Consider the following 22189-nt stretch of genomic DNA (forward strand, 5'->3'; position numbering starts at 1 on the left):
GGAAATGATATTACAATGTTGCGTGTGCTAAAGTAGAAGCTAGTGAGCAAGATAAATATCTGAAGAAAAAAAAAAGAAATATCCTGTTGACGGACGATAAAGCGCAGAATATTCCGCAGAAGGCAGGACGCCATCAGGACCTTTGACCTTGCTCATCTTTTAGACAAACAGAAAGGAAATTGAAAATGCTTTCTCTTAAATTTATTTCTACTTCGTTGTGCGATACTCACTAATACAGAAAGATAGAAAGACTCACACACATACACAGAGTGAGAGGTGTATGTAAATCACAGTCATGTGTGTTACACTCACACTCATTCATTCACTCACTCATTCATTGCTTACGCTGTATGCAACACGTGACTTTGTTATGACAGATTGCTGTTCTCAGAATTTCATCCCCATTCTCTCTTGCAGTTGTGGGAGGAGAGGGATGGGAGTGAGGGAGTGGATGAGGGCGAGTATCTGCTGCACGTTTCTCGAGTTCACCGGGTCAGCGCGTATCATGCTTCATAGAACTCACTGACAGCTTTCACTAACCACCACTTCAATAATTTAATTTGTTTTAAAATGTCTCGGTGCTAAAGTGAATTTTCTCACAAAATTTCACTTCTCATCGATGTAAGCTGGTGCTTTATGCAGCAAGACGACAATTGAATGCACTATGCAACCAGCAAAAATGTGTTGTGCACAATTCTAGAAATCATAAAAATCAGTTTATTTTCAGAGAATTTTAGAATTATTACCCCAGTTTATTTCCAGGTAATTCAAGAATAAATAGCCCATGTTAGATCTGGCGATTGAGTGACAATTTTGCAGCAAATTCTTTTCTTCTCTGCGATTGTGTCGACAGGACTTATAATAAAATTGTGGGCAAATATTTGAATACGTGTAGCAGCGCATTTCATGCACATCGTTTCCTGAAGCAAGATTTGAACACGTGCTTTACATACACACAGGCGCACGAACGAACACCATTTGATGGGTCGTGAAATACGTTGATGAACACGCATACAAACAACACAGGCATACATTCATATACTCCACAGTGCGTACACACACACACACAAAGGCACGTGCACACGCGCGTGTCGAGAGGAAACCGAAGTATCCGAAGAAAGTGTCACAGATGGTCATCCTTGTAAAAAGGTTTCACATTCAGAGAGAGGTATGTCGGAGCTGAGATACAAAACCTAAGATACCTGATTCTCACAGTCGTGGTGACAGTTGCGATAGTTCGACAAAGTGTTGATACAACCGTCCCGTAAACCGTTGATCAAACATTTGTCACATTTTCCCGACGAAGACGGATGTTAAAAATGTAAAAACGGGTGAAAAATGTTCTAGGGACTAAGCAAAAGCAAAGGTCAGAGTTTTGTTTACACTTTATTTTGTTATATACACCAAATTAATAGTTTACTATTTGCTACTGTTGACGTTCCCTATTATCTGTTTCGTCAGTTACTCCTCTTACAAATCATCAGTCATCTGGGTATTGCTTTTTAGCAAGTATATTTTCTGCTCTATTAAACCAAAATGTTCATATTTGTCACCTGTAATCTTGTTGCAAAACCATGACAACATTCAGACACAGCCGCCGAAGAATCCGACATTTAAACCTTTAAGATATCTTTCAACATAATTCCTGAATAAAAGCTTTCTCTTTTATCCATCGCTGAGCGGGCGACACTACTCATCACCTACGATGCGCACATAATAAGTCTCATCGATTGTGTGAGGACTTATTTCCCTTTGATCCTCTTTCCTGCCCAAGTTTCATCTGAGCCGTTTCCTTACTTCCTGTCCGAAAGTGGGATTTAACCCTTTCGCGGATGTTCTTGGCAAGGTATAATGCGATATCATTTGCAAACCGCCTCCGTGCTGCGGCGTCTCTCGTGTCTGGCCGAGACTTGGCGAGGTTTATGTTCCAGTTAGCACTTGCTGTCATCATAAAACTCTGAGACATATTAACGTGCGGAGCCGTGAAGGGGTAACGATTGATTGCGCTTTTACCAAGTCGGCGGAACCGACCAAAACGTTTGGATGCCGTCTTGACCAGTCAGGCGAACAGAGAATTGACAGGCAGCAACATCAGTGGTACTTACTAATATCTTACTTTTCGTGAGAAGAAAACGATATTAGTGTAATTTTAACGTAGTTTGAACTACTTCTAAGGTAAAGGAACTAAGTCAATAACTATCTAAAAAATACTTACAAGAACGGCGATGAAGCTAGCAGAGGCAGAAGAAGAAGGTTTGGTCGTTGCATCAATACTTGAGAAGCTGGCAAAGAACTACACTGCTGTGTCCACAACATAACTCTTGTTAGCAGCAACTTGAGAGGTTGGGCAATGCAGGATAACACGCAGCTGGGAACAAAGTAAAAATAAAAATAAATAAATAGACAGAGCTCAATTTTTCTTCTAGCAGGTCATCGGGTCCTCAATAACTTGCTGAGACAAATGCGTGCTGTCCAAAGCCGCTTCACTCGTGGCATCTACTTCATTGCTCTAATGAAAAAAAAAAATAAATAAAGGAAGCAATAAAAATAGTTCGGAAATGAGGATACTTGCACAATTTCTGTAGCGCCTTAGGTTGACAGATTCTGCATCGACACGTGACTGCATCGATATGATACGGCGATGACTGGCAATTAAAACCTTTCTTATTTCTAATGATAATTTCTGCAAAGGCGTTTGTTATCCAAACAGATAAAGTTACAAACTAACAACAGCCTCCATTGTTTTGCACCTTGTTGTGTAAACCGAGAGGTAGTTGCTGGCACAATGTAAAAACCCCAACAGCCGGCCATTGATGTCTAAAATTAGGTCACTTCCGGTTGCTGATGTCCTTGGAGACACGATACGATGATCGGAAGAAAACTGTTAGTTTTAAAGCTAACAATAGTATCACGACTACATTTTAACTGTAATCATGCCATTAATCTCTTTCAGGGCATGATTTATATCCACGACAGTGAAATCAAGTCGCACGGAAAACTAAAAGTCTTCAAACTGCGTGGTGGACAGTCGCTGGGTGCTCAAGATCACCGACTTCGGGCTGCACGAGTTCTTGAAGGGGGCCCAGGACGACATCGGAGAATATGCCTTTTACAGGAGTGAGTAAACGGGCCTTGATATAGTTTGAAGAAAAAGGTGAACCAAATATACCTTAAATTAACAGGATTTTGCTAGATGTATTTGTAAAGTTAATGCACCAAAAAAAGCTTGCGGGTTTGTAGAATTCAAGACACTTGCGATGGGCAAGGAATTGTGATTGTAATCACACGAAAGGAAATGTGATCGCAGAGACACGAGGTGATTAACTACTGGGCACAAAAAATATGGCAGACGAACAAATAAAGAAAACAAACGTGAACACACAGACAAGACAACCACACAATTGCATATCGACGCATTCTTAAACAAGAAGGCGCTCACATACGGACACACACACACACACAAATAGAGAGAAAGAGTTTGGAGAAATTACTTCTTTGCGCTTAATAATCTTCTACAGTCATCAAGCAAGGAAATGTGAAACATAAAATTGAACACTGCCTTTATTCTGCAATATGTCACCCGGCACCTTCGAGTGCTTCTATGGCGGTCTTAATCGCTTTAATCTGGTCGTTCAAGTGTCCATTCATCTTCACTCGTTTTATCGATCTCGGGTACATTTCTTATCGTTATTCTCAGCATGACAAGGCGTGTGCCATCTATTAGCCGCCTCCGTACCCAAGCTGCCTGCTAGAGAGCAGCTGGCTCTAATGGTCTCCCTGACCACTGGTCCATGCAAATTCTCACCAAGTTTGGAAATTATTTTCACATCCCTCCTGCCTAGACTATCATAACTGTCTGAAGAACTTCGGACAACAGCTCTCCTGAATTGTTTGGCGTCTCATTTCGTTTTGCTTGCTTTTTTTATTATTATTTTCTGCAATTCTTGCAGTCGTATCTCATTATTTGGACAATCATGCCTTTTCCTCTTCTACAAAAGAGAACTGGAAATATCACAACCCTCGTAAAATTAGACCAACACATCGTAAATTTTAGTGCACTTGAGTTGTTTGTTCAATGAAATCATTCTAGTCTTGCTGACTAACTTCAGTCATTCGAGCTTACATTAAAATATTTCACTAAAGCCTTTAGTGTGCACTTTTGGACCTAAGTTTGGTCCAGAGGACATATAAGTGGAGTAAACTAGGTCTATGCAAAATTTCACAGTATATAAAGTGCGTAAATACAGAATAAAGAAACAAATAAAGAAAGAAATGCTGCATTCACACATTAACTGTTTTTACAGAGCTTTTAAGTACACATTTTCTGTACCCTACAAAGAACACCAAACTACGCAGGCTGATCTTTTCTAGAAGTCGTTGTCTGGTTGTCAGAGCTTCATTGCCCTCTGCTTCTCACAGACCTTCTATGGCGGGCTCCTGAGCTGCTGCGAGACACAGCGCCAGCCCGAGGGACCCAGGAGGGAGATGTCTACTCCTTTGCCATCATCATGTTTGAAATCTATGGGAGGAAAGGGCCGTACGGTGACAGCTCTTTGTCCCCGAAAGGCAAGTTTTAGTGGCAGGAGAAATGAAGAGATGCGAGCAACTTGAAACCTTCATCATCCAGCAAATCCTTCTCTCTCTTCCTCTCGCCTTGCGTCTGCGTTCGTGCGTGCGTGAATGTATATTGCGTGTGGATGTGTGTGTGTGTTGTTTATGTGTATCTCTAAATATATTATTCATTTTATTCTTTCTTATATCATTTTTTCTTCGTTTTAGTCTTTCTTTATTTAATTACTTTTTTCATATTTTGTTTTATTTTATATTATGAAACATAGTGCTAGTCCTTTTTCACACCAATAGTTCCTTTTGCAATATCATGCTACTCTCAGTCTTCTTCTTGTTATTTCATTCCTCTTCGTGTTTTCTGTATTTGAATTTATCCTTCGTTTATTATAGTTGTTGATTCTTTTATATCTCATATGTTATTTGTTTGTCTTCCTGTCCCTCGTATGCTGTCCATGTTTCTTTTTCTTAAGCGCTAAGAGCATGCTCCTTAGGAGTGTAAGTATGCGCTTTGCAAATTTTGTATTTTATTATTAATATTATCATCATCATCTAGGTGTCACTCATTTGTCTGAGGGAGGGTAAAAGTCTGCTATCGATTTATGTATGTGCGTCTATTAGAGATCGTGGACCGTGTGAAGTACAAGGACGGTGATGTCCCGTTCCGACCTCGCCTCTCGGAGCTGGGGAAATCTCCAAAGGTGGTGACAGACCTCATCAAGGAGTGCTGGGACGACGATCCGCACAAGAGACCAGACTTCAAACTCATTCGCTCCAGACTCAAACCTTTACAAAAGGGATGTAAGTAAAAGTGCGTCTCTTTAGAATTGCAAGAAGGAAGAAAGTTGATGAGAGGGTGGATAAAAAGTTTACATTTTTAGAGATCAGGGTGGGGAGGGGACAGTTAGCAGCAATGGTTGATGAGAGGTTAGAAATTTTTCAGGAATGAAATTAAAGGGAACTTTGATCGGTAAATGAAGCTGAAACATTTTAAAGTCTTGATGTTTTGTCAAGCGAACGATAATTTTTTGTGGAGGAAATCCAGCTTAGAAAATATAATTGATCGGATTTGTGAATATAAAAACATACCATAAAGTTTTCTTTTAACAGAAACTTCTGAAACTTAAATAGAAATAAATGGGAAGTATTTAAAGTAAATAGTTGACATTAAAATAATATTATATTTTTATTTAGAATTAAATGCAATTGAAAAACACATTTCTTCTTAAGCGTTGCGTCCTTACTGGAGGAAAATGTAATGAATTATACAAACCCTCGGTTATAGGCACAGCTAGTAATTGGTTGTCTCTCACTAGTTCCGGCACAGTTAGTGTCACGACCAAGCTAAGAAACAACCAGAAGTACATTGTAACCTTTATTATCTGCCTCCCGTGCAGTTTAGAGAAGTCTTGAACATTCACCCAGTTATCAGCACTTGAAAAGGTTTTTTTTTCCATTCTCCAGCCGAGGTCGCGGCTAGTCTCAGGTTTGTATTGTTTCCCCTCAGGGTTTACCCTTCTGATTAAATGCACAGAAAAAAGGAAGCGTTTTTACAAAAGGGATTCTACTCACGACCTCCCACCTTCCCAACTGCCGATGTTTACGAAGGGCCGCCAGGGAAGATGCGCTAATTCCAGTTTGTTGCACGACCTGCCCACCATTGCCGGCAGATCAATGATTGCTGCTGATGCAAGCGCCATCTAGCCCAGGGAGCTGCTCGAAAGGGAGATAACAGGAACAATGACTGTTTCTAGATGATAAGATGCTGATGATTTGTTCTGGGCAAAATGTAAACAAAGCAAAGGTGAAACAGTTCCCCCACGGACTAAACAAATGAAATGCCAATTTATTCGGTCCAAGACAGAAACTGTTGCACCACTGATGGCCAGAACTTATATCCTCAGCAGCATGTCTTGTTAATCACTGGGGATTAACACCATCAATTTCTGGATGTGTTCTTAAAAGTCAACATAGAGGTGGCTAAAATTGAAGTTTGAATTGTTAATGAAAGTCTGTGATAGTGTGAGCGTGTTAAAGTACATGGATGATACCTTGCACCAAAAGAAATAACCCCGAGGTAGCTCTCTGCTGGCAGGTGGCATCCAGGTCAGCAGTCACTTCAAAATCCATGTTTTTACAGGAGTCCTACAACCTCAGTTTCCTCGTCTTCTGAAAGACAAACAAGAATTCTACGCAGACGAGCTTATTTTTGCAATGTTTGTTTTTCCTGCTCCGCTCTTTTCTTCAGTTCGCTTCGCAGCTGCATGTCATTAAAAATCAGCGAATGGGAACAGGCAGCAGGGCAAAAACTATTATGAGGCCTGATCATTGTGTTTGTAGTTAATGAATGAATAATGCTAAATCTGTACGTGCTCATGCCAATTGTCACGATTCTCAACTTTACAGAAACCCAACAACCTTTGAGCACCTACAGCAGCAATTAAAATGAGAACTAATTGCGACCATCCAACCCCTGACTGTTACCTAAACAAGCGTGCAGTCATCGTGATTACTCATTGCATTCAAAACAAGCTCAGCAGGACCAAATGCGAAGCAGAATTTTTTCCACCCCCTATCCCGACCAGCACCCAACCCCTATCCACCCCCAGCAGCTCCCAAACAACAACAACAGACAATGAAGTTCATTTCCGAAGGGAAACAGTTCAGAGGATATGAAATGTCGCTGATGTTGTCAGATGATCGGACACTTCAATTACCCGCCTGATCACAGACACAGCTCCATACACGGCCTTTTGCTACAAAACCTACCCGGCAACCTGCCCCCCGTTTGCTCTCTACCCCAGGGTTAGATGCCAGCCTAGATTCTCGTTTGTGGAAAGATGAGTAAAAAATTGTTATAGAAAATGGTAATCTGGCCAGAGGAGGCACCTCAATCACCGGACAATCGATTTAGATTTCCAAACACTTGAAATGAAAGTTCGTGCCTTCCAGGGCCCAAGGATTTACCAATATTCACATTTGTTCTCTTTTTGTCCACGTGCATGTGTCCTGTGTGAACAAGGACATCGTGTTTATGAAAGGCGGCAGTTTTGTTTGTTTTTAAAGCGATTATTCTCTGAACATTCTTTCTTTCTTCGATTCTTGCAATTATTTCTCTAGGAGCTTCTTTCAGCTGGTCTTTATTGTACTCTGTAATATTGCTATTAAATTTTGTTTTCTTAGAATAAATTTTAATAATACATTTTCTTTTTTTCTATTAGTTTTTCAGCTTTCCCATTCTTTTCAAATGTATACGTTTCTGAAAATAAAACCCATACAAAAAGAAATATTTGATACAAGATAACTCAAGTGTTCTTACACCGCATAACCCTTCATTCTACTTCATTACATTTCTGGATTTGTCTTCCATTTTTTGCTTCCAACAAACTTGATTTTAATTATTAAAAAAAACAACAAAAGCACACAAGCGAATGGACTGATAACCAGCTCGATGAATCGCTCCAAGCTCTCCATCCCCATGCTTTATAAGAAAGGCGGACATTGAAGAAACACACGCCTGTCTCTCTCTCCTTCCTTCCCTCACTCGACAGTCGTTATTTTTTAACTCACGGGTTGAGTTGAGGATAGTAAATACGTAGGAAGACGGAGACTAATGCAGTCGTGTTAAAGGGCAGAAGGCGCAGTAATCACCGGGGAAGGTACAGAAACAGGGGAGGCAATCGATCGGTCGCCACCGCGGGGAGTCGCTACGATGCCTACGTGATGCAGACGTGACGTGTGTGTCGACAGGAAGCCCAACATCCTGGACAACATGTTAGCCATGATGGAGAAATACGCCGACAACCTGGAGGCGCTGGTGGAGGAGAGGACCGACCAGCTTATTGAGGAGAAGAAAAAAACGGAGGAATTATTACACGAGATGTTGCCCAGGTAAGAAAAATGGCTGTTAGAGAAAGACAGAGGGCAGCATCCGCACTCTTCCTGTCATTAAGCTCCTCCTCCAACACATTCCCGGGTTTCTGAGAAAAAGATTGAGAGGGCATAAAATAGTTATCTTGCCATCACTAAAATTATCCTTACAATCCTCACAGGTTTCTCATCTCATCTTCTGCTCCTGTCTTGACAAAGTTGGTCAATGTAGTAGGATGATTGGCGGGCTCCAGGAGTGTTTTAGCAAAGTGTCAGTATGAAGGGGTTAAAGAGGAACAAATTGTTAGAAGCAGAATTAGTTTCCGTAGGAAGTAAACAATTACTGCTTGTTCTTTTCTTTCTATCCTTCGTTAACGATGTTTGCTAGTGAAGAGGCTACAATAACAGTTTCCTGAAGGTGAGCGTTGTGAGAAATATTTGTGATGATGTGTTTGGTGTCGGTGGGTGGCTGATTCTGTGATGTTGGTGCAGGTCAGTAGCTGACCAGCTGATGCGGGGCAAACGGGTGGAAGCAGACACGTTCGACTGGTGACCATCTACTTCAGCGACATCTGTGGGTTCACCGCCATGTCCTCGGAAAGTACTCCCATGCAGGTGTGACAGTCGGCCACAGAATGGCACGTTAGAACCCACCTGATATAAGCTCCATCCTTAGTTCTTGATACATGCCCATGTCGTTCTTCTTATTTATGGATTTACATTTTTTTCTCTTCGTTTTGGAAATTTAAGAATTACTCTTTCGATCTTTCTTTCTTTGTATGTTTCTCTGTGTGTGTGTCTTTCTGCATGCTTTTAACTCTATTAACAGATTCAGCGTCTGTCCGTGGTAATGTGATGGCCACGACTTGCAGATGTTGAAGTGTACATTACGCAATATTTTGTTTTCCGAAAAACTTACAAACAAATGATATTTGAAATCCAGTAACCGACTTTAGATAAGTTTATTTGTGAACTTGAAAAAGCTCAAACCGTTAAACATAACATAGCAATGGCAAAGAAATAAAAACAGTAACACGAGATTGTATTTCAAATAAAAATATATAACATCATGAAACTAAATCTTCTTAGGGCTGTAAGAGTTCTCCGGTATTTTGCGATTATCATCTTCGGACTATCAAAAAATATTTTTTACAAATTATGCAACGTTACTAGATACTCTTAACTGAACGAGATGTGAAAATTCTCTCACTTTGCAACGCGCTTTACATTTTTTTTATTGCGTTTTTACCATTAACACATGAATGAAAATGCTATTAGTTTTTTTGTTTGCAAAAAGTGTTGTTTATTATATGACTGGGTACAAAATAAATATAAAAAAACTGCTCGACACCACACTACCCAAGCACATTTCGGACGCGGCGTCAGACATTTGTCATGGACGCCTTCAGTTAGTCCTCCACTCTCGAGTGAGATGAAAATGACTTAAAATAAAACAAGTTTGGATGGCGATTTGTTAGGGAAACAAGACATACACAGGATCAATATTGGTGACAGGTGACTGTCTTTAAAAAGTAACTCTTGCTTTGAGATCTGCTGTGGCAAAAGACTGAATAACACCGGTACGAGCTCCACTGTCAGTCACTGCCATGGAGGACAACGTTAGAGAAACGAGGTTTTATTTATTTTCTTTAGCGGAAATAGATGAACAGTTTTTTCTGAACAAGGCTCACTTGCTTACTTTCTTAATTTTTTTCAGTTGGTGACCAGTTGAAGTGTTTACGTTGGATAGCTTGCTTGTTATAGAAACTCCATTGTCTGAAGTCTTCCAAGGTGGGAAGTACAAACAGCAACAGACAAATGATTAACAGCATCTGAAGCCCTCCCTCTCACCATAGACTTGGGAAAAAGATCTTTGGACAGATGTTCTTCGATTTGAACAAGTCAAGGCATGTTTCTGTACATCCTAGCCTTCAATGCGGGGCAAATACAAAACTGCGGAATAGCTTTACTGAGAAAAGTTTTTTAAAAGTTGTGAACAGCCAGAGTTCATGAATACTGCAAGAAGAGTCAGATACGCTACAGGTTTTCACGGGCAACAGACGAAGTAGTATGTTATTGCTTATTGCAATTTCAGCCGCCAGAAGCCACAACTTCGGCGAGAAAACTGAAAGAAAAGTCGCTCCAGTCAGTGAAGGCAAGTGAAGACGAGCGAGGAGATGAAGCTGCGGGAGAAGCTAGTGGAAAACCACTGTCAGCAGCAGCTGAAAAGATCATATGTGTCAGGACAATAAAAAGAGGCAGTGCTTGGCAGGCTGATTAAATGAAAATGTCTCAAGGCTAGGTCAGAAGATACATTTCGAAGGAAGTTCAAAATAAATATAAATGCTGAAAAGAGAACAGAAAGCGGAATCTACCTCGTTCCTTTCTGTACTTTAATCTCAAACCAAGTAATATAATTTTTTGCGTTTTTTAATATATTTTCAATGCATAAGTGCAATGATGCAGAGCAGTTACATTTGCTTCGAATACCAACTTGAAAGTGATTCTATTAATATTTTTTTAATTATTAAATGTTTATTATTAATATTTTTTCAGTCCCCGAGTATCCTAAAAAATATAGTTAATTGTGCTAAATTCCAGATTATGATTTCTAAGAGTTTAGAGTTAAATTATTATTACGAACCTTTTAAAATTAGCGTTTGAGCCATTTTCAGTTTCAAGCAGAAAATTACAAAATCCATAACTTGAAATTATTGCAGATATAACGAAAATATCGGTAACATTGAAGTCATAATGAACAACTTTTACTTTTAGCTGTACTTTCTTACTTTTGGTTATTTTAAATTCCAAAGTTAGCTTGGAGTACCGACAGTTACCGCCATCTTACGATTACTCCGTTTGACGTAGAAGTCAGAGGTAAAACACACTCACTGGAGTGTAATCCTTTCATTTTTTGCCTTTTCATTGCCTATATCTACACATTTTTCATCTAGCGCTGATGTCTCTTTGCACAGACGAAATGAACTCCGATAAAACCACAGACTTCTAGAATTTTCATTCTCTCAAGCAAGAGGAATACTTTTATGTGTATGTTGATTCATCCTCGTTCATCCTTGCGTGTGGACAATAACACTGGCTTTTCCGCCGTCTGGCCACAAGGGTCACAAAGGTTAAAGCCGCTTCTCCAACTGTAGCGCCTGGCTGCACAGCTTATTTTATGTCCACAAAATTCAGACATTCACGCCTGGTCAGTCAGGACAGTTTGAGCTTGAACCGTCACAACAGCGAAAACATTGAAAATAAATACTTCAAGGCATAATATGCAAATCGCTGAGAAGTAAAAACAGTCTTTGTATCAGCATAGACACACTATACACACATGAAAACACAGACGCGCACGCACACACAAACAACAAATACAAGTACACACACAAACAGACAATTACAAACACCAAGCACTTGAACCAGTTAGCAGACTGTATGAAAGATCAAACCTTATCTGTGTCGGAAATGCTGTGTAGACAAATTTGTATATATATATAAACATTTGTGAAAGAAATAAAATGAAAAATGATCACTTTATCTTTAAAGAATTATGTAATCTTCCAATGCATTCCTTTAAAATCCCAGCTGGCAGCAAAATAATTTTGCATTCGTTTCTTTCTTTTATCCAGAAATTTATGCACCGCTGTTTTTTGCTCCTTTTGTGTACTCTTAAAATCAGTTTGGTATCTTTTATTCTAAAACTTAAAAAATTCTCCACAGGAGAGAACAGTAAGCGAGATTCAGTGTTGTTTTATTTTGTTATCTTATTTGTAAACCGAAACATGGAATGACACTCTTGGGAGAGAGTGAACTTATCGCCACTGTGTGACGGAGACAAATACAGTACAGGGGAGACAAATCGAATTTACAAAGCCTCATGGGAAACTGTGTTCCTTAGAGAGTTACGGTTCGTCGTTGTGTAGACCGGAGAACTGCAAGGAGTTCCATTCTCAAGGAACGAAAAAGGACCAAGTGTTGCTTCATTTAAAGATATGTTGATTAATGCATTATTATAAAGTCTAAAAACCAATGTATCATTCTTAAATAACTTCGGCGACAAACATTGCAGACATGTTCGCACTTGGTGCAAATTATCAACTTCTACAACCTCAAGAAACAGTACCTGTAAGACCTCTGTCAAACACCATTAACTTTTCAGCAAAGTGCGATGTCCGAACCGCTTCTAGTCAACAGAACAATCAATGTACGTTGATTAACTCTTCCTGCCGATTAGTTATTATTAAAAAAAAATAGTCCAGTTGTTAACATTTCCTTGGTTAATTTTTCTAATTAATCACAACTTCCCAGTAATCACTGTCTTGTTTCAGGTTGTTGACCTTTTGAATGACCTGTACACGCTGTTTGACTCGACAATCGAATACTACGACGTCTACAAAGTTGAGACGATCGGCGATGCCTACATGGTGGTGAGTGGATTGCCCAAAACCAACGGAATACAGCATGCAGGCGAAATAGCCTCCCTTTCGCTCCATCTTCTGGATTCGATTCGGAAGTTTACGATCCGACATCGTCCCAACGATACATTGAAACTGCGAATCGGAATCCATTCCGGAGCTTGCGTGGCAGGAGTTGTGGGACTCAAGATGCCGCGATACTGTCTGTTTGGAGACACGGTTAACACCGCTTCCAGAATGGAGTCGACAGGAGAGCGTGAGTACAAAGCATTTAGGTCAGCAGAAGGGCAGGTAAGCGAGGGGGAGAAGTTGGAGGATATTACTTCTTCGTTTAAGGACTTGATTGCTGTTCCTGTCGTAAAGCACTAGGTTGCGAGGAATTCCTCTTTGGGAAATGTCTCTTATGGTCTCACGCACATCGTGCAGCAATCGGGTGCAGCGATCACAAGGGACAGCAGTGCGTCAGACTCCGAGAGGCCAACAAAAGTGTTATCTCCCTTTGTACATTCAGAGAGTATGTGTTCTCAGGAATTTTTTCAATGTTATTTCAAATATTAACACACACATTTTTTTTTCTTTCTGTCTCTACCCTTCTCTCTCATCGAAAAGTTTATCGTTTGTTTACTTGCCAACCTCAGTGATCCCCGCGATCAGGTGACTATTATTTTGTATTATGCATCTTTTCTATCAGTTTGTTTGATGTCCTAACATAATTATCCAATTTAGAAGGGAACAAACGAAAAAATGAAGATAAACAGACAATCACATTAGAACAGAGACGAAGAAGTAATTGGAACAATGTGTGTGTGTTTAAGCACTTAGAATTCACTGCTCTTACGAGTGCAAGAAACTGCTGGATCAGTTGGGAGGATACATCCTGCAAGAGAGGGGCTTACGCGTTTGAAGGTAAATAATATTGTGTAGTCCCCACAAAATAAAAATAGAGATCCATAATGCACTCTCGTGTGTTAATCTGAGCTTTTCTTTTCTGTTTGTCTCAAAATCCATTTCTGTATCTCCTTCCGTTTCTTGAAAAATATGATTTCTTCCCAGACTATTCACATTATTCATAGACTACACTGTCCAGACTTGTTATGTATAAGAGAGGGAGAATAGTTCACAAAGTTTATATTGCCCAAGATGTCAGAAATGAGGCTAAAGCTCACACCTTAGAACAAATATGTGCACAGTTTGTTCAGCTGTCAAAATTATTTCTTCAGTTAGTTGTATCACCATTGTGCTATCATAACCACTTTAATCATCCGCTCACCGAAGTTTTGATACTACATGCCTCTCTGTCACCTGATTTATATAATTTTAGTTTTCTTTGTAGTTTTATTTTGCAGTGTAAAAGTTTGTTCGCAGATTGTTATGAGCAAAAACTTCTTTAGTGATAGGTCTTCTTCAGAAAGAGCTAGTTTTATTGTGAACATTTTTTTTAGTTAGAGAGAACAAAAACAATCGCGAGAGGTTAGTTTCCTGTTTCGTTTGTCCCTTTCTCTGACCTAACAACCCCCTTATTTTATGTTCCCTTATTGCGTGTTAAAAGGTCTTCTCCCTGGCCTTATGTATGTGTTTTTAGGGAAAGGGCGAAGTTCTGACCTACTGGTTGACAGGAGAGGAAAGGGAGCGACGTCCTCGCCAACAACCTCGTCCTGAGAGCAGCGAGCACAGCCAGGCCTCATCTGCTGCTGGCTCCTTCCGCCGCCAAAAGATGGCGCAACCGTCTTTCGACAAATCATTGGACTGGTCGCCGTCCGTCATCCGGCCATGAGCGGCCATCTCAGGCCAACGGCGACCTCAGCAGGGCCCCGCCCTACCTTCAACCCTACGGACTGTTGGTGGGGCCGAGCAGCCAGGAGCTGCTGAGGAGGTCCTCATCGCGGCGACGACGGCTGAAATTCAAGGTCGGGTCCGAGGATGACGACCTGCGGGACGAGGTGGAGGATAAGAAGGAAGGGGATGTTCCTCCCCCCGCTCACCACACGGTGGAGACGACACCGCTGATCCTTCGCAAGCATGATGTACTTGGTGAGGACAACGCATCCTACAACCCAAGGTGCACGAGCCGAGTCTGACATCCAGATCCGTGCTCCACTAAAGACTCTGATGGGGAGCTGGTGGAGTTGAAGGAGGTTGCGAGCGGGGGAAGGATGGAAGGGACTAACGTTAACATTCTATCGAAGCAAGTTGCTGTGTTCAGAAGGACAAACGGGGAAAAGAACTACGTTGATAGCCGTTGACAAAATGAAGAATATACAACGCTAACTTGGTGATAACAGTTCTTTCATTGTTTTTTTTTTATGTTGTTGTTTTTTTGTTTTTGTTTTTGGTTTGTTTTTTTGTGTGTGGGAAAATCGCCGGTTTCAAACATATCCAGTGATAAACAGACAGTGTATTAAGTCCAGAGAATAACTTGTTCCTGTGAACTGTGTAGAACTGTTGGAAGGAAATGTAACTTATTATCTTCCTGCGTTTGAAAGTGGAGTTTCAAGGTGCTTGGACATCAGCGAGACCTGACTTTAACAGAAGAACACTATACAAGGTTCGTTTATTGGTGATACTTCTGTGCCAGAAACAAAATTGCCTTTCGGTGATCAGTCAGTGATATTTCTTTACGTTTAGTTCTGCTTGTTTAGCAAAATATTCATTCCTTCTTGCCTTTGACTAATTGTAAATATATACAAAGATATATATCTGTTATTAAGCCGATCTGATTATTTCCCTTTTCCTTGAAATGCAGCCCTCGTGCAGCTTATCCGAGAAACATAACAATTTGATTCTTCAGTAAATTCAGTTAAGTTTCTATTAGCTAAAAAAAAAATTCAAAATAAACAACACATAAAGAATTTAACTCAAATGTTTAAAAAGCAGCTTTGTCAGCTTTAATGGTCAAAACAATAAATAACAACAAAAATGCGTTATCACATGCTAATCGTTTACAGTCTTCCGATAACCAGAAAGAACCCTATTGTACATTCATGCACATCAAAAATCGTTTTCTTCTTTTATCAGTGTCCACACCTGTTCTCGAAAATAAAACAATTCTAATGAACCTTCCAAGTGAAGGTAGATTAAAAAAACAAACAAAATGATTGACACTTTCAAAAACATTTAGCAAATGGATGTTCTTCATAATAAAAAAGCACATGGATACAAACATCAGTGTGAATATTTCTTTTAGGTTTAGCCACTTGCTACAATGCAGGTTCCAACAATACTTGTCTTTTTCTCCATTCGAGTGACTACCTCACGCATGGTAAATATTCTCCCAAGTTCGCCTTTAAGACTAACCACGGGGTAGCGGCCTTGTAGACTGAGTTGAGAGGTCGTGCATTTATTACAAATGAGAGTCGTAGCGGTAAAGCAAGATCAACTGGGGTAATGCTACAAATGTTAGAAAAATACTGAACAATTATAAAAATCATTTTCTTTGGTTATGGTTTTACTTGTTACTTATGTCAGCAGTGCTTTTAACTCCTTAGAAATTACTTTTGCTATGTTAGATATGCGCTGCAGGAGTTTGGTCAAATATTATAAAAGATACATTTTTAAATAACAAGTATTATTATGTAGGTTTTTCCAGCGTGCCTCAGACACATTTACAACATTAACCCTGCTCTGGTACCATGACTAAAGTTATGTTGATAGCACCATGGGATCAATTTGACCCCATTGTAAAAAAAATATTCATTTCCAGAATATATACAATTTATTTCAACATTTTCCAAGCAGTAATATAAGACAATGCATTAGAAAATCCAAATAACATTGCACAACACTTCTTAAATGAGAGAACCCATTTAATATTTCCCATCACTATAGGCCTAACTTACATGCTGGTTTTATTTGCTATTTATTTTGCACATTAACTCATTTCACTCATTACAAATGAATGTACTTTTCTTGTCTTCAAGAATGTTCGTCGTTTGTCTTTCTTTATTGTTCAAAGAATATTCTTAGTGAAAAAAAAAACAGACCCAAAACCCAGAGGTGAATCTTGAAATAAAAGAAAATACCTCTAATACATAAGAAGTCCACTAAACTAGCAAACACAAGACCTTCAGAAAAAATAGGTGAAAGGCAAGGTCCCTCATCGTGACATTTCAACAAATGAGCAAAAGAGGACTGGGGTCACATAAACCCATGGTACCACAGCAAGATTAATGAATAAATAATTGTGATTTTAATAATACTTTTTCTTGATTCTAGTCTTCTTGTTTACCCTACACTTCACTGATATTGTCAAAACGATTGTTAATGTGAGAGATTAGATCATATTTGGATAAATGACATTTGGTTTAGTCCTTTTCCTCTCTTTGTCTCTGGGTTCCGCGAATCACAAGTCTCATAGGGATGACATACTACATGAACATCTTAAGCTTTATTTGTTATTGATCTCCCGACATATAATTTTGTAAAAGATCTTTACAAATGTCTTGTTTTAATTTTTTGTTAGAATATTTGCTATCATCATTGACACATATATATTTTCTAGTTGATTTCTCAACAATCAAAGAATGCGCACATTTTTATGCATACACATTTACTTATCAAATCCTTCCGCCTCCTATCTGGACATACACCCAACTTGCACAATCTTTTGCCAGCTAGCCACTTACGAATACAAAACGCACTTTCCTAAACAAACAAACTCTCTCTCAGACACACTCTTCTCGTTCTCTCTCTCACACACACAAAGAGATAGAGAGAAGTAAATCAAGATGTGGAAGATTTTAAACTTTCATCCAAATGTTTCTTCTTTTTATAGGTTTAATTTTTGTGATAATTTTGACACCATTCTTCGTGAGCGGTCATTCTGGCAAGTTCCATGTGAAGAGCGAACTAGCTCTCTACTACCATGATACTCTCACATGAATACACTCAACATTCTTTTCATACAACTCCACTTTCTTTTTAAAAATTGCGACTGATATGGAAACAGTATTGCTATGAGCATTATCATTCCTGCTTGAGTACGAAACCGTTCACATTATTACATGATAACAATCCTTAAAAATCATAGACAATGGCAAGTAATGCATTATAGAAATGAACTGGGCAAGAGAAGACCCACACGTGGCCAGATAAAATTAATTGCGGAATGCAGGACAGATTGACTTTTCTTTGCATGGATTATTTAATTTTAAACTTTTCTCCAAAAGATAGTTGCTTGTAAAGACAAGTAATTTGTATAAATTTCTGGCTTATACAGTAAGTCCTTTCAACAATGAAATCTGTTTCATAACCCATGTCTTCTGATTAAAGCTGAATTGATGATGCTAGTATCCTGCTTCAATAACATCCTAGTGTGTAGTCAGTCCTTTAGCATTTCTGTTAAATATGTTTATGGTGGAGCAGTTGTTTCAGAGTCGCATAACAAACTTACAAATTGTCATTTCTCGATCAAATGTCACAAGTCTATGTTAATTACATTTCGTAAAAGTTTCAGTTTTCATTTCAACTTTAAATAAAAGATTTTTGCAACATTTTTATATTACCGTCTCCGATTTCATATCGGTTCCTTTCTGCTATAGAATGTAGACAAAAGGGATAAATGTTGTTGTCTCGTATAAAACATCGTTGCTCCGATATAGGAAAAATAATTCTTAAACAGTTCATACAACTCTCCTGTAAAATTATTCTCCAATTATTTGGATGAAAAAATTACAAGTTGGTAGTGCAAAAGTCACAGGCTCTCAACTTGTTATGTTACCAATCGCGCCTTCAGACACTCTTCTGTAGCAGAAGGAATTTCCATCAAAGCTACCCTAGTGATGGACTATAGACCTCTTCATGTCCCCACCCTAAAAATTGTGTTTGATGGCTGTTGGAGAGATGCTGGCAAGGAGTGGCTGTACATCTGCCATGTATTTCGATCTGCGCACAGACACATCATCTTGCTGCACGTACCCGGATGTTTCTCCAGTTACAAGGATTTGGATACAAACACAGCAAGAGATGCCGTATCCCTGGTAACAATAACATACAAGAAATCATATATTCCAATCTAACTGCTTTATACATTGCAAGCCAGTTTTTAACTTGAAACAGTAGCTGGTAAACAGCCTGTTAAACCAGTTTACCTGTATTTGGTCGGGACACCAACAATTTTTACCTGTGACTGATGTTGCACTGTTCTTCAGTTGCTGTTCTGCACCAGATGATGCTTCCCTTGTCAGAGCTCAGCCTCAGAGTCCAAGTCACAAATATTTGAATCATGTGAGGGATGTACAGTTGTTGTCACTTTTAAAAGTAGTCTTTTGCGCGGTCCAAATGCAGAACAACAAACATGTTTAATTAGTGTTTATCTGGGAATACTGGATTCTCAACGATCAAAGTGGAGGTTTTACAAATCAGGAAGGTGCTCTGGTTTATGACAGTGAATTATTGCAAGTTCTAATAATAAACATACAGGACAATTTACTGAAACAAATTGATACAACTTTCGTACACAGGCAATATCAGGAAGGCGCATGCACAAAGACATTTATGCGTTCTTTTTTCTCTCCTTCCCTCTCTCTCTCACAGTCGCCCGCACAATCACACGTACACACCAGTGATACAGACGATGTAGTGCCACATTCAGAAATCAGAAATCTGCTGCAAAACGCAACATATCACAGATATCCTCTGTCAAAAAATATATGGCATCTTTTAATAACAAATCTGTGAACAGTTGGCATAATTTTATAACGACATAATCATCTTACAGACAATTAGAAAAGATCACATGTGTCTTTGAATTTTCCACAGCTGAATGCTCTGTGAAAGTCGTGATGATTTCGAAGAGGTTCGTTCACCCTGAGTGAAAAAAAAAGTAAAAGTTTTAATCAGATGACACCGACCAAAAGCAAGAAAAACAGAACAAAGAGAAAAGGTAAAAGAAATAACGAAACTCTAAGTAAAAAAATAACGAATGAATGAGTTAAGTAATTACACATGTGTTTGGGTCGTTCAAAGGGATGCACTTTATTGTCTTCGTGAGATTACACAAACTGTTTGCATGTCTACAAAATGTAAACTGAGTGACAGATCGCCGCGGGACAGTTTCACCTGTTGACACACCTGTGGACACTCGGCAAGGTAGGGTGGTCGTGATTGATGACGTAATGCTGAAGGATGCCTCGCTCGCTGACCCGTTCGCACTGAGTCTGAAAAGACAGAGAACAGACTGATACAAGCTGTCATCGTCGTTCACAGCCCGGGTCAGGACAAGATTCTAACATTGTAAATTCCTTGCATTTTAGGATATACTGACAGGAAACATATTAAAACCATGTGTTATCGCTGCAATTTTTTTTTTATTACCGCTAGATGTTTGTAGAACACTTGGATCTTACCACTTGGAGAATTACTCCTGATAAGGAAAAAAAATTGATAACAAGGATTAAAAAAAGGAATCAATAAATAAAAAAAGAAAAAGGAAAGAACAGAAAAAAAGAAACAAACAAACAAGAAAAAAACAGAGCAAATGAATGAACAAAAATAAAATAAGCAAAAGGAAAGAACGAACAAAAAACAAAAAATAAAGAAAAAAGAAAACTATAAACCAAAAAATACATAATACACTTAGTGTTGCTCACAACAAAAGAGCCAGAGACAAAATTCTTTACAGACAGGATAAAAGTTAAATTATTCCACAATTTTTAATTTGCCACAACTAATTTATTTTGGAAGGTGGCCAAATTAAGCATTTCTTTTCTCAAACTACCGAAATGGTTTCTCTTACTTGTGGTTGTCTTTGTAAAATTTATATGGTAAAGTTGGTGACTTTTTCACAAAGCAGATTTTTTGTCACTTGCATATTGCGCCGAAATTTTTTGCTAGGAATGTTAGAAAAAAGTATCGCCATGACATTGTTGTATTATAGTATAAGCATTTTTATTCTTGAGAAACTCTCATCTTCAGCTGAAGACAGCTTAGTTATGGTAGAAATTACGTTGACGGCAAAAAGTAGTAGAAAAAACTTGTAGAAAATGTCAAGCAGACGACAATGCCAGGAGGCAGACAGGCCTGTGTAATCTAAGATGTACTGGGGACTGTGGATGACTGGAAGACATCGACCTGGGCAGCAAGATGCACAAAGAGGACAAAAACAACGAGAAAAAAAAATAATAAACGGTTATGACACAGCGTTCATACTTTTTGAGGCAGCTGCAGTTAGTCACACCATAAACATTTCTTCACTTTCCAAAAGTTAGGCATCTTTGAGTGTAAGATCTTCCGTGAAACGGTCTTACGCCGTAGGCCAATAGAGGATCACAATCACAGTCACACTTAAGTCACAGTCACGTAGTCACATTGTCAGAATGACACAGTTCAAATGACAAATTTAAGAACTCATGATTAACATTCATAATTTCCAGTGATAGATGTTGTACTGTAATCATAGTTGTAAGAATGACTACAATACAAAATATTTCTGGAATTTTGGACACCTTAACACGGTCTAATATTATGAGAAGGGATGGGTACAATTATATTAAAAAAAATATTAAAACCGCAGAACCATCGTGAATATCTACATCCATATGAAATTGGTTTAGCACGACAGATATCATTAATATAATACTTGACAAAACAGTTTGTAATACTACAAAGAAATACATTGCTATAAGCTGCGTATCGTTAACGTAAACTTTTTTTGAAAAAAAAAATCCCAAGAGTAGAGTTTGCAATTGCCTGTTGTAGTAAACAAGAAATGCTACAGCAAAAAGAAAATTGAAAAGGTCACAAGGTCACTGCAACGATTTTCTGTACGTACATAGGCCACATAAGAGAGAGAAAGAGAAAGTAAGAGAGAGAAAGTAGAGAGAGAAAGAGAAGCATTGACAAAGTGGATGTGGAAAAGAAGACCTTGCTGCACTTTAACAAGTTTGTGGAGCACAAAAAGAAAGTGCGAGACACGTAAGATCGCTCGGTGTTGGCAGATCATTCGATCTCGGGTAGACAGGCGCAAGGGCTGTGACGCCATCACTCGATGTCTAAGCAAGGAGATATATTTGGTCCTCACAGCTTGCGCCGCCTGGTGTATGGGCACGCAACTCAATATATGGATCACGTAAAGCAGGGCAATGGATTCTGCGGTCTCAAACATTTTGAAGACATCAGCAGCGTATATCATAAGAAGGAAAGATGGTAAGAAACAAGGACAAATCTTAAAAAGAAACAGTGACAGACGAATGAACATGTATAACACCCGAAAAAATAGAGAAATAACGAATGAAAGAGAGGGAGGGAGGGACAAACAAGTCTCTTTTCTCAATCATCAGTCACGAAGAACGCATAAACACACAGGAGCACCAAATATGCAGAGTAAGAAAATAAGA

At 39.0% G+C, this 22189-nt stretch overlaps 1 protein-coding gene and 1 long non-coding RNA gene across 2 annotated transcripts in view; one reads left to right on the forward strand and one right to left on the reverse strand.

The window, feature by feature from the left end:
* LOC112566860 (receptor-type guanylate cyclase Gyc76C-like) overlaps positions 1-17292 on the forward strand; it is an 84360-nt gene extending 67068 nt beyond the window's left edge. The window contains 10 exon segments of the mRNA XM_025243269.1: positions 2954-3001; positions 3003-3117; positions 4420-4566; positions 5188-5371; positions 8317-8457; positions 8929-8981; positions 8984-9051; positions 12771-13113; positions 13673-13763; positions 14440-17292. Coding sequence (XP_025099054.1) covers positions 2954-3001; positions 3003-3117; positions 4420-4566; positions 5188-5371; positions 8317-8457; positions 8929-8981; positions 8984-9051; positions 12771-13113; positions 13673-13761 — 1188 coding nt within the window. The 3' untranslated portion in view covers positions 13762-13763; positions 14440-17292.
* On the reverse strand, positions 15728-21586 carry LOC112566869. The gene is made up of 2 exons (XR_003099710.1): positions 19926-21586; positions 15728-19661 (listed from the first exon to the last, which is right to left on the reverse strand). It is a non-coding gene; the product is annotated as an uncharacterized LOC112566869 (long non-coding RNA).
* Between the last annotated feature and the right edge of the window lie 603 nt (positions 21587-22189).

This window comes from Pomacea canaliculata, linkage group LG1 (genome assembly GCF_003073045.1).
Source record: "Pomacea canaliculata isolate SZHN2017 linkage group LG1, ASM307304v1, whole genome shotgun sequence".
Lineage (NCBI taxonomy): Eukaryota > Metazoa > Mollusca > Gastropoda > Architaenioglossa > Ampullariidae > Pomacea > Pomacea canaliculata.